Genomic DNA, 12866 nt, shown 5'->3' on the forward strand with positions numbered 1-12866 from the left:
ATTTGGTAAAATAAATAAAAAAGAACGATTTTATAACTTTTTTAACGTTGAGGATGTAACAGCCCAAACCACCCGCTAGCACGATATTGTTCGCTTTGGCACACAAGGCCTCACGGTTTTGCCTTTGACGATAGGGATGATAGCCGAAGCCCCCCACACTCACTCGTCAAAATGCGTCATGTTAAGGAAAGGTATCCACACCCTTATAAGGCATGCTTCGTTCCTCTCTCCAATCGATGTGGGCCTTACAGAGGATGATTTTAATAACAAAAAAAGGTCGGCGACGATTTTGATTTTGACCTCAAACTTTAGGTCCTTTTTTATAACTTGCCCGGAGAACATTCCACACAAGAACATCATCTACAGAGTTAGTAGTCGCATCAAAACCCTTTGAAAAAAAAAAAATTAATCACATAAAGTAATAATTTAAATTAAAAATACCTCACATTATATACATCATCACACACAGCGACATATTAGATTTTTATTTATGTTTCTTTTCCCGAGTCATATTCAGATTGAGATTCAATACTTGATGAAAAAGCCAAGGTGCTTGTTTCTTCAAACTCTCTTGTCTCAAACGCTCTTCATCAACAGCATCAAAATTTTGCCTAATAACAACTCCATTATTATTATGGAACCTTGTCTTGTTGTTGACATCACTTGACCCAGTTGAAGAAGAAGACAAGCTATGCCCTGAATCCGAAGTTATTGGTGTCACAATAACTTTCTTGATTACCTTGCGGTTGTTGTTGTTGTAATAACTTGAGGGCCCTAGTGTTAACTCAATCTCACTCTCTTCGATAAAATCTAAAATCCCATTATTATTATTATTATTATTATTATTATTATTATTATTATTATTATTATTATTATTAGCTTCTGATTCTGCAATGTGTTCCTCCAACACAGGTGGTGGTTGTTGTTGTTGTTGTTGATCAAGATTGAATGGAAACATTAGTTGTGGCTTTCCTTGACTTGTACCCTTTTGATGATGTATATGGCCATTTGAAGTTATATTACTAATGGTGTTGTGGAAGTACCATCCTCCTTCACTTACTTCAATGTTCTTCATTAGTATCTTTTGAATTCTATATAAACGGTGAAGTTCATATACCTGTGTAGAATAAACATAAATTTTAAGTCTTTGGAATTTGTAAAAGCATTTTAGAGTAAATGTCTTTTCTCATCCCAATTATTTATTTGAAAGACAAAATACTCTTCATAATTTAAAAATTTCTAACCGTCAATCTTTAATCATCTAAATAACGAAATTAAATAATCCTAAACTTAATGAGCTGATGTGTCAGAAAAATTTAGATCACTAGTGAAAATTACTCAGACTATTTACTTAAATGATTAGGGATTGATTAAGAATTTTTAAATTGCAAATTTTTTTTAAAAAATGGTCAAAGACCAAAAAATACATTTATTTAGAGAATATTTTATGTTCACAATTTTAATATGTTTGAAATTGAGAAAAAGATAAAACATGTAAACAACTAAAATAGTAAAATTGCGTTTAGAATGAAAGAGAGGATGAGACAAAGATAATAATGAAGGAAAATATTAGATTTTTTCCCCCAACTTTCTAAGATTCATATTGGAGTGTTATTGATATCCAGATACTCCTCCAATGTCATGCTTCAAATTCGAAAGAATTCTTTGCCTAAGATACAAGACTACTACTATATATTCTCGTTCTTCAATCAAGTTGTTTAATTTTTGGAGAAATAATTTATTACAATGCGGATTGAAATAAGAGAAAGAGAAGTACCTGTTCTCTGAAAGTTTGTTCATGTTTGAGCATGGCCATCTTCATGTATTCCTTGTCGCATGACCTCACAACCTTCTCCATTATTTCTTACCAATTTTAAGCTTCTTCAACGACGGGAAACTGCTTTGATTTTTCAGTTAACTACTTTTTGATTTGTTGGAAATTTGTGTTCACATGTGCATCTTCATGGTACCCCTCTCCAAACCTTCATTGGCAAATTAAAGTTACCTATATGAGATGATAAATCATAAATAATGTAACTTATCAAATTGAAAGAGGTATTTATGTAGAAAAAATAATAAGGATGATGGAACAAGAATAGTGTAGTGGCCTTAAATCACTTAATACAAAATCATGACATCAACTTCCTTTTAACATAATTTGTCCGTTCGTTTCCCTTGGCTGACTCTCACTCCAAAAATTTGGACCACAAATCCACAATTGAAATTGTACTAAAGAGAGGGGAAAAAAAGGTGGAAAAAATATCTTCCGACACCTTTATGTGTTGAATTTTCCTACCATAATAATAACCTCTCATATGATGTCATTATTCAACTTATCCTTACAATTATTGAAATATTTTAAATGCATAATCAAGGCAACATTTTTTTCCTCTTCTTTTCACATACCCCAGTTTTAGAGAAAGCATGCTTGAAGCAATATCATTAGAGTTAGGGCCATAAGAAATCCATATACTTTTTTCTTTTTTTTTTCTTTTTTATTTCCTTACCTTTAAAAAAAAAAAAAGTCTACATTGTTTTCTCTCATTTATGGTATCTCTGCTACTATATTATAATTAAGAATAAGCCACTAAAATTATTCTCAGTTTTTGAAAACGCTAATAAAAGTATCTTTTATTTTTTTAATTTTATAACATTAAATATATTCTCAAAATGTATTTTAGAGATTGTATTTTGATATATTTTTTACAAGCATGATAAAAAAATAAGACTTTTTTATCCTTATAATTTGGTAATTTTATGCCAAATAAATTATTTTTTACAATTTATTTTTGTTAATGACAAAAAATACTTTAAAAAAATAAAAAAATTCTAGAAATAAAATTTTGATACAATTTTTATATGTATTTTTTAAATAGTTATTCAAATATTCTTACAAAATTATGAATTAAATGCATAAACACTTTGCTAAATACAAAAAACAGAAATACTTTTGTCAATATATTAAAAAATTAAAGACAATTTTAGTAATTTACTCCATAATCAATGTTTCCTTTGTTAAACTATTTCAAGACAATTTTCTCTATTTACTCCACATCTTTAAAGGAATGAAAGTGATTTATGCAATGCTTTTAAGCGGCAAATTAAAGGTTCTAAGCAATTACCAAACATGATCCCCAACCATATTCCACATGTATGTGAAAAAGACTCTCAAAAAACTTTATTTGGGGTACCATATTTGATTTGTTTTGCAATCTTATTATTATAAAATTATCACATCATACATGACATAAATTCCAAACATTGTCAATCTTTTTCATATTCAACTTCCTCCCCTACCAAAATAAAAAGATTAAAAAAAAACGGAAAGTCAAGAAAAAAACGATGAAGAACACAAAGCCAAACTCAAACCAAAAGAAAGGGTGTGTGTATTTTCTACTTTTAGTAGTTTTGTTAAAAAGATAAAAATATGCTTTTAGAAGTTTTTCCTTCGTAAACTTTTAGAAACAAAAATTCTAAAAATAAAAACAAAAAACCAAACACGTCATTAGTTTTAATAATAATAATAATAATAATAATAATAATAATAATATAATTGCCTTGTTAGAACTATGCTCTTAATAGATATGAATCCACTAAATTTCAACAATAAATTAAAGTCGAAAGAAACAAAGAATGAATAATCCATAGCTTCTAACCTCATCAAATAATTGAGTGAGCCAAGAAGGAAACTCCACACTTTTTCTCCCTTGAGCAAGAAAACAACAAAGCAATGTAATAGTAACTACTCACCCACTCTCTCTCTCAAAAAGGAATGAAAAAGCCAATATAAGAATCAAGAAGCTCCTCCTTTCAGCAACAGAAACCTTTGTTTCTTTTATTCCACTTACAAAGAACTCTCTTAATAATCACTCTGCTCTAACATTGTATATCTCTTGTTGGGGAATTAAACAGAAACAGAACTACACTCTGTTTGTGGAAATTAAGATTCTCTCTGTTTTGAAAGACACACAAACCAATAAGGTGTGGTGCTATATTGCATGAGGGAAGTTTAGATTAGATTAGTTCAGATCAGAGGCATGCCAAATTAATTAATAGATAAATATGTGTACATGCATTATTTGCATATATATATATATATATATATTATTGTTTTGAGGATCACAAGGCCTTGTTTTGTTCAAGACAAATCATCAACATAACAGCATTGCCCCTGCTATGGTGAATCACATGCACCTAAAATTTTCTATAATTAAAATCACAGTTGGCTCACTTCCTCCCAATATAAAACAAAGGAAAACATTTATATATTATCGCTATATCAAGTATCGGTTGAATTGCTAGAGATGATTTAATAATATCAAACGTTAGGTGATCCATACCATCGCAGATAATTTTCTAAATCAACATATCAATAATGTTATATGACTAATAAAATTTATTATTTTTAATCAATACTTAATTAATAAAAATATTTTTATACATAAAATTTAAAGATAGTTAAATCATAAATATTAAATTTTAAATTCAAGATCTTAAATTTTAAATTTTAATAATATAAAAATAAAATATTAATTTAAAATATTGGCTAATATTGATAAAAAATATTAATTCTTAATATTTTTCTTAAAATATTTGTTAATACAAAATAAATTTGATCTATGTCTTATCTATACTTCAAACATGAAAGAAAGGCTGTGATAAGAAAATATTTTAATTAAATAAATTAATAAAAATACTAAAAGATTATTAGAATTTATTATTTTTGGCTATCAATTAGCTATTAATATTTAAAAATATGAGTTAAAATATATTGTTAAATTATTAAATTAAAAAAAAATTAAATTGATAACTAAAAATAATAATAAAAAATAAAATTTTTTAATTTTTTAATATTATATTATTTAAAAGATGTGATTTCATGAAACCACATTTTATTATGTTATTAACAATTTAAGTATGAATTGTAAATCAACTACATTTGGACGGAGTGAATAATATATATTTTAAAGAGATACAAATATATTATTTTAAGGTTTTGAATCAATATATATTATATTGGCTTTTTTTTATTGTTTCCGCTTAAAACATTTTATATTATGAAAAACGAATTCAAAATTAAATTCTAATAACAAATAATAAATAATCAGACATTATATTATATTATAATTTATCGTATTGGAGCGTGCTTATTCAAAGGAAAGGAGCTTATGGTGGCACCTTCTTTGCAGCCGACAGATAGATTCTGACTTGTCAACTTTGTGAAACTTAGTAATAAGATAATAACCAACTTCATCATCGCAAATCCAACGCATAAGTTCTGAGTTTCCACATAAGAAATTAAAATGGGTGTGGGGGACAAAAAATCATGGGTTTATCTCAATCTTAATTCTTGTGTTCGAGTCTCCAAAAACATGGATAGAACAAACAGAGAATCACCAATTATGGATGTTTTGTATATAAATATAAAAGAAGAAGTGGGTGCAACATGTATGGTGTTAATGTTTGAAGGGATTTTCAACGTCACTTTGCAGGAAGAACTCAGAGCAATGATTATGAATGTTACCTGGCCATGTGTATTATATAGTGTAACGCGTTATATATATTTTCCTTTACATACATATTATTTAATTCATTAAACAAATACATAGATATGCATGGGATTTTTTTTTTTAAATAAATAAAATATTTTATTCAAAATATGTAATTTGTAAGATTTATACCAAAATATACTTTATCTCTTATCTCATTTACACTGGAAACGAGATAAAAATGGAACAATGTAATCGTATTACATTTGTATATATTTTGTTTATACTATAATGAGATAAGAGTGAAGGAGCCTTATATATATATTTCATCCACAACGCCTTTTTAGTCTTTATCACATTCATTTCTTCAACTTTTTTTTCTCATTTTTACCCTTTTCTAATCAAATTTTTGAGTTAATACGACATTATGACGCACATCGATGCACACGATGCAGACATCAACCGATTGAATGCAACATGATACATCACAGTAGCAATCGATTTTGAGGTTGGTGTCGTTTTTTGTTTTATGTTTATGTAAAAGCATATATATACTTGTTTTTAGTTAATTTTTAGTTAATTATTTTTAGGGTAAAGTATATTTTTTGTCCTTAAAGTTTGACAAAAGTTTTAAAAATATCCCTAAGTTTTATTTTGTTTCAATTTTGTCCCAGAAGTTTTCGATTTGTATCAAATATACCCTTGACGTCTAATTTTTCAAAAAATTTAAGATCGATTCAACAACAATTTCATAAGAACAACCCCTCAACACAAGCAAATCAAGCATAATTTTCATGCATTATTGTTATATTGGTCTTAAATTTTTTGAAAATTTAGCCTCCGAGGGTATATTTGATGCAAATCGAAAATTTTTGGGACAAAATTGAAACAAAATAAAACTTAGGGGTATTTTTAAAACTTTTGTCAAATTTTGGGGACAAAAAATATACTTTACCCTTATTTTTAATAACAAGACGTTTATTTTTTAATTATTAAATATTTAAGTAAAAGGTTTTTTTTTTAAATTTGTTATTAAATATTTACTTGTTGTTTATTTAAGTAAATATTTTTAGGATAAAGTACTAAATTGGTCCCTCACGTTTGGGCGTAATTCTGTTTTGGTCCTTAAGATTTAAAGTGTCCTATTTGAATCCAAAAAAGTTTCATTTAGCTTCAATTTAGTCCCACCGGAGGTCAAAGATAAATAATTAACAAAATGTCCTACATCACAGCAATATAAGAATAAGGTCGATAATCTAGAGAATAAGTACAAGCTCCAGAGGTACAAAATCAACCGTGGATGTATCAATACATTTATTTATCATTTTTCTTATAATTAAAATGAAATATTTTCTATAAAACTAAAAAAAATGTTAAATACATGTATTGATGTATCCACGGTTGATTTTGTGCCTCTAGAGCTTGTACCTATTCTCCAAATTATCGACCTTGTTCTTATACTGCTGTCATGTAAGACATTTCATTAATTATTTATATTTGACCTCACGGTGGGACTAAATTGAAGCTAAATGAAACTTTTTTGGATTCAAATAGGACACTTTAAACCTTAAGGACCAAAATAGGATTACGTCCAAACGTAGGGACTAATTTAGTACTTTACCCATATTTTTACTTAATGTAAGTTACGAAGGAGATGGAAAATAAATGTTGTTATTAATTATTTAACTCAATATTTTTATTTAAATTACATTATAGAGTAATTACCTAAATCAGTCCTCAAGGATTTTAAAATTAGACATTTTAGTCCCTAAAAAAAGTTAATACACAAATCAATCCCCAAATGTTTTACTCCAACAGACAAATCAGTCCCCTAGTTTATTTTCCGACAGAGTAATTATCCAGATCAGTCCCCAAGGATTTTAAAAATAGACATTTTAGTCCCCAAAAAAAATTAATGTACAAATCAATCCCCAATATTTTTCTCTGTTAGACATAATCACATAACAGTCCTCCATCCAAAAATAAAATAAAATAAAATAATAATAATAATTATTATGATTATTAATTACACAATAATACTGTACTATATTTTTTATATTTTTAAGACAAAAATATTGATAAATTTATTCATTAGATATATATAGTCACTCAATAATAATAATAATAATAATAATAATAATAATAATAATAATAATAATAATAATAATCAATAAAATTATTAGAGATTATTCTACAAGAAATTCAAGATTAAAATCATTTGATATTTTTGTATTTAATATAATCAAAAGATGTGTAACACCCTATCACACATAGTCTTACGCTTAAGTCATAAAGCTGAGGTAGTAAGGTATTACGACCTCTAAAAGTAATATATAATAATAATAATAATAATAATAATAATAATAATGAAAAAGAGATAGTATGTTAGGAGCCTTGAAAAATAGGTAAAATAAAATCGCAAAATCAAAAAGCGCAACTCTCAAAAAATGTGGTTACTTGCATGAGAAGAAAACTAAAGCTCAATAACAAATATATACAAACGACACGAGTAGAGGGTCAATAATACAAAATAACAACCTCCTAACTCAGCCTGCGAAGCCAAGGCTGGACGGAGAACAGATGCATACAGATATATACATAATAATAACCCAAAAGAACATGTTAAAAATCCTAGTTCTCCATAAAACCTCTAAGAGGTAGCTAAACAAAGTGTTCTTACATGCAAGTGGAGAAACTATACATATATATACATCAAGGTAACAAAAGGAGACTCCAAAGTAAACCACTTCACCGCAGAAACTTCAGACGCCTACCGAGGTGCCGCTCGACCTGCATCTGAAAACAACAACATAGTATGGGATGAGAACCGGAGGTTCTGAGCATGGTAAAGGTGCCACACACATAATATATAAGGTCCTGGGAATGCCAGAGGCAATCCTAGAACACCGACACTCAGATTATAAAGCTTAAAATTACTAAGCAGAAAAATGAAAAAAGAATAGTTGTCTAGGGAATTCTAAACTCAACTTAAACTCTATCTTAACATCTAACCTGTCCATCCTTTCCTCCGTTCCTCCTTCTCCAGTGAATTTACAAATACAGACAAACAGGCAATTGCAAACACAGGTAGGAGACAAGTAGTGCAAGTAGCAATTATCACAAATATCAATATATGTTCAGTTAGGCAATCCCAAATAAGGCATAGCAAACAAGCAAACAAAATGCATATGATGAATGTCTATTCTACTGGCCGTGAACTCACGTGTTGGTTACTTTTCCAGAACCCGACACATCTGGTAGCTAACCCAGACATTGGTCTCTAGGTTGCGCATCTCCAGGAGGATCATAAATGAAGGAGAGTGCCTTTCCACCTTCTCCTGGAGGTTTCACGAAGGAGAGTGCCTTTCCACATAGAAGGAGTGTGCCTTTCCACCTTGCAACTAGAGAAGAATGTGGGAGAAACAATACAAAGGAGAGTGCCTTTCCACCTTCCCCACATCTACATCATGACAAGAGAGGAAACTTCCGTCCTCAACTTGCCATATCGCCATTTCGGCCACACACAACCATTCCCAAATTTCATCATTTATCATCATCAGTTCCTTACATTCGTTCTTTATAGCCATAGTAACATGTATTCATTTAGCTTTCACACCATTCTCTTATAATTCATCACGTTTACCCTTTTCTTCATCCCCAAGTTACCTCAACTCCCTAGCTAAAACTAGCTACTAGGTTTAGTATTATACTTTACGACTAAAAGGAGGAAAATAAAGGTTTAGAAGTCTAAAATCTGGTTTAAAACACAAAATCTAATTTTGCAAGAAACGGGGGCCACGCGTACACGTGGGCCATGCGTACGCGTAGGTGAGAACATCATGTCACGCGTACGCGTGGGTCATGCGTACGTGTGGTCATGCATGTTGGCTCATTACGCGCATGCGTGGGCTACTCGCGCATGCGCAGTTTAAAATTCCATGCCACGCGTACGCGTGGATGTACATTTTTCCAAAAAAATAACAGATTACGCAGAAAGCTGCAAAACCAGATTATGGTTACCTGTATAACATGTATTTCACACTAACTTCCGTCGTCCATAACTTTTTCTACAAAACTCCATTTTTCACAAAATTTATACCGTTCAAAAGCTGTAAAACCATCTTTAAGTTGAAACAAATTCCATTTCCAACCAAAATTTGAGGCTCGAGTTATAGACTGCCGAAGTTCGTTAAAATCAAGTTTTTATTCGAAACCTCAAACCTTCATTTTCTTTTTAAAACTCATTTCAACTCAACTCATCATACCTATAATCATCAATACCACAACAATCCTCACAATTCTACTATTTCTCCATTCCACAACATCATAATCCAACCTCTCAATTCATCAATAGGATATCATTTTGCCTATTCAACACACACACACACACACACACACACACACAGCATCATCAATTCATCATTCAAAATTCATCCAACAAGCACCAAATTCATCATCAATTCGTCATTCATTAACTCATCACTCACATCATATTCTTACCAATTATAATACCAAAGCTTCCATCACTTTACTTTAGTCAATCATACACCAATACATACATAAACTCTTTATCAATAACTCATTACTCTAGTCACAATAATCACCATCAAACCAGTATAATTAATATTCATTCACCTTCTCCACTTTACAAGCACCAATAAATCTTTAATTAGCATTCCAAGTTTAGCAACCACAATTTAAACCAAAATTCAACATTTATCATCAAACACTAAACAATTTACATGCTTGTACATTCATCCCTATCTTATAGTCCACTAGCCTAAGTATTCATAGAACATTATATATTAAATACGTGAAACCTAAACCGTACCTTGGCCGATTTTCGCATGTTGTCCAAGGCAAAACACCAACCAATACAGCCCCTCAAGCTCTCAAAATCATCAAAGCGCAAGTACCCAACCTCCACAAAGTTCCAATGCTCACAATTCAAGCTCCAACATATAGACTTATACACCTAATTTCACATATATCACCATACATACTCAAAATTCATAATCTAATATACTAGAACCAAAATTGGCTAGGGTTGATGAACCTTACCTTTATGTGCCTCAATCAAACCAAAGTCCACCAATTCCTCAAGTCAATTTGATCCTATAACATTAATTTAACCAAAATCTTATCACACCAAAAACCCTAATATTTCAGATTTAAAGAAGAGATAATAGGAGCTGAGATCATGATTTTCTCACCTTAAAAGTACCGGGCTCTGTAGAGCTTGTCTCTGCAGACGCGTGGCCGCAAACGGTGCGGCGATCGGAGCTCCGGATCAAAAGTTATATGGATTTAATCAAAGCCAAGGGTTTTTGGAACTTTGGAATCGTTCTTCCCCTTTGCTAAAATGTTTCAGCGTGCTTGCATGTAGAGGGAAGAAGAGTGGATTGAACTTATTAAATGGAATGGTTTAGTTGGGCTCACGGGTCCGGTTCGGGCCCGATTCGATCGGTTCGGCCCGTTCTGTCCAATCTTAGGCCAAATTCTTTGAAATTGGTGTCAAAATTCTCGTTTTGAAGAGCTCTCTCCTTTTTTAATATTAGATTTATATTTTTAATTTTCTTATTAAAATTTAATTTATTGACTAATTATTCGCTAATTTTTCGGGGTTTACATCCTACCCACCTAATTAAGAATTTTGTCCTCAAAATTCAGATTTAGTTACTTGAAAAGAGGTGTGGGTAGTCGTCTCATGTAGGATTCGATACTCCTTGGTTTTAATCACTTTGTCTCATTTGCTCACCGTGCCTAACCTCGTCGAGATAATTTCTAAGAAAGTGCAACTTCCCTTTTCCTAACTTTCTATATCCTCACTTCTTGTTGTGGTATACTACTCATTCCGTCTTCCGTATTTTAAAAGTTTTGATCCTATTGAGTTATCGCCTTGATGGCTATATTTAGGAACTATACAAGCTGAATGACAACATTCACAAGGAGAAAAATTAAAGTGCATTGTAGGAAGGAATTCAACTTGCTCCTGTGATAGAGAGAGAACAGGGAATATTGAGTCAAGTAAGTCTCAACTGACTTCTGGAGAGTGCGGATTGTGGAGGTGGGCAATTCCACTCACGGCGAATTTCTCAAGTCAGGATTTACACAAGTATGCCTAGACAAGGCTCATGCAAGAATGAAATAGTATTGGTAAAATAATCAGTCCATTGCGAATGTCAAAAATCTTATCGAGTAATCGCGAATTGTTTATAATTGTTTCGTAGGACCAAATGACGAGAGCTGAAAGAGTTGGAAATTTGTGGGAGATCGCGAGTAGGCTTACGATGAGATTGGCTCTAGTTTGTTTGATGACATAGTAAGGGTTGAATTCGTGATTGATATTGGTGAAAGTTGATTGCGTGTGAGTTGAGAACAAGTACACATTTTTAAGTTAAAATGTGAAGCTGAGGCATAGAGGAGTCGATTAATTTAAAAGGATTATCAACTCCAATTATTAAAAGGGCTTCCAAATTTAAACAAAACTATGAACTAAGAAGTAGAATCGGGAGAGTTACCAAGTAGCCAACGATGGTGTTGAAGTAAGATCGAGTAATAGGTATGGAGATGCTTGGGCTGCTAACTTGTGATGTAACCATGGTACACAGACAATTTGACAAAGGTGACATTGTAGTTGGATTTTAGATTGGACTATAGTAAATTGATCATCGAAAGACTTTCTGTTGTTATCTTCTTCTTCCTCTGACATTGTCAGTATTTCACACTGAGAACGCTTAATCGAATGGACTCCGTTCTTACTACTCTCTTCATCTAGCTTTCCATGTTTTGTCGACTTTAATAGTGTTATTGTACATAATGTAACCAAGAATGATTCGGTCTTCGTCTCAAATTCTTATTGCTACTCGCTCTCTCTCGCCACCTGAGTAATTTACAGCTAAAAGCTAAATCCGTGTCATGTCTCTTCCTCGCAGTTTCGGGTTGTTAAGTTTGACACCTACAATTCTGGTTTATTGTAAGTATGGATATATGCGATGTCTCACTTCCTATATGCAATTAAAATTTCAGGTATCAGTTTCAGTTTACCTCCTCCTTTTTGTGACCCATCGTCACCTTGGGCCCTCTTACGTGAACAAACTATTGCCTTATTTCTCCTGATTCGCTTATCTCTAAGAGTCTTGATTATTCGTCCAACGCCAACTAAAAACTTCACTAAGCTCTGCAAGATTTGACAGTAATTCCCTACTCGAAACGATTTAGTTTGGTTCTAAGTCCTATACTAGGTTTGATATTTCACTACTAGGTCTTTCTTCCTTATCTTAGGCTATGAGTAATCATGGTATCCTAGAATGATATATTGCTCCTTAAATTCAATCATTGCAATTACCATAACATAGTGATTGTGATTGATCCACC

At 31.2% G+C, this 12866-nt stretch overlaps 1 protein-coding gene across 1 annotated transcript; it reads right to left on the reverse strand.

Moving 5' to 3' along the window:
• Positions 1–405: 405 nt before the first annotated feature.
• On the reverse strand, positions 406–3939 carry LOC107617293 (uncharacterized). The gene is made up of 3 exons (XM_088502417.1): positions 3657–3939; positions 1778–2005; positions 406–1117 (listed from the first exon to the last, which is right to left on the reverse strand). Exons 2-3 carry the CDS (start codon positions 1856–1858, stop codon positions 485–487), a joined length of 714 nt encoding a protein of 237 aa, XP_088358543.1. The 5' UTR covers positions 1859–2005; positions 3657–3939; the 3' UTR covers positions 406–484.
• Positions 3940–12866: the final 8927 nt, after the last annotated feature.

The sequence above is a fragment of the Arachis ipaensis genome, chromosome B1 (assembly GCF_059453495.1).
Source record: "Arachis ipaensis isolate K30076 ecotype BB chromosome B1, ASM5945349v1, whole genome shotgun sequence".
Taxonomy (NCBI): Eukaryota; Viridiplantae; Streptophyta; class Magnoliopsida; order Fabales; family Fabaceae; genus Arachis; species Arachis ipaensis.

Coding starts and splice junctions, on each gene's coding strand:
- LOC107617293 (XM_088502417.1), bottom strand. CDS start 1,858: ATGGAGAAGGTTGTGAGGTCATGCGACAAGGAATACATGAAGATGGCC. Junction 1,118..1,777: donor AACAAACTTTCAGAGAACAG/GTACTTCTCTTT, acceptor TATTCTACACAG/GTATATGAACTTCACCGTTT.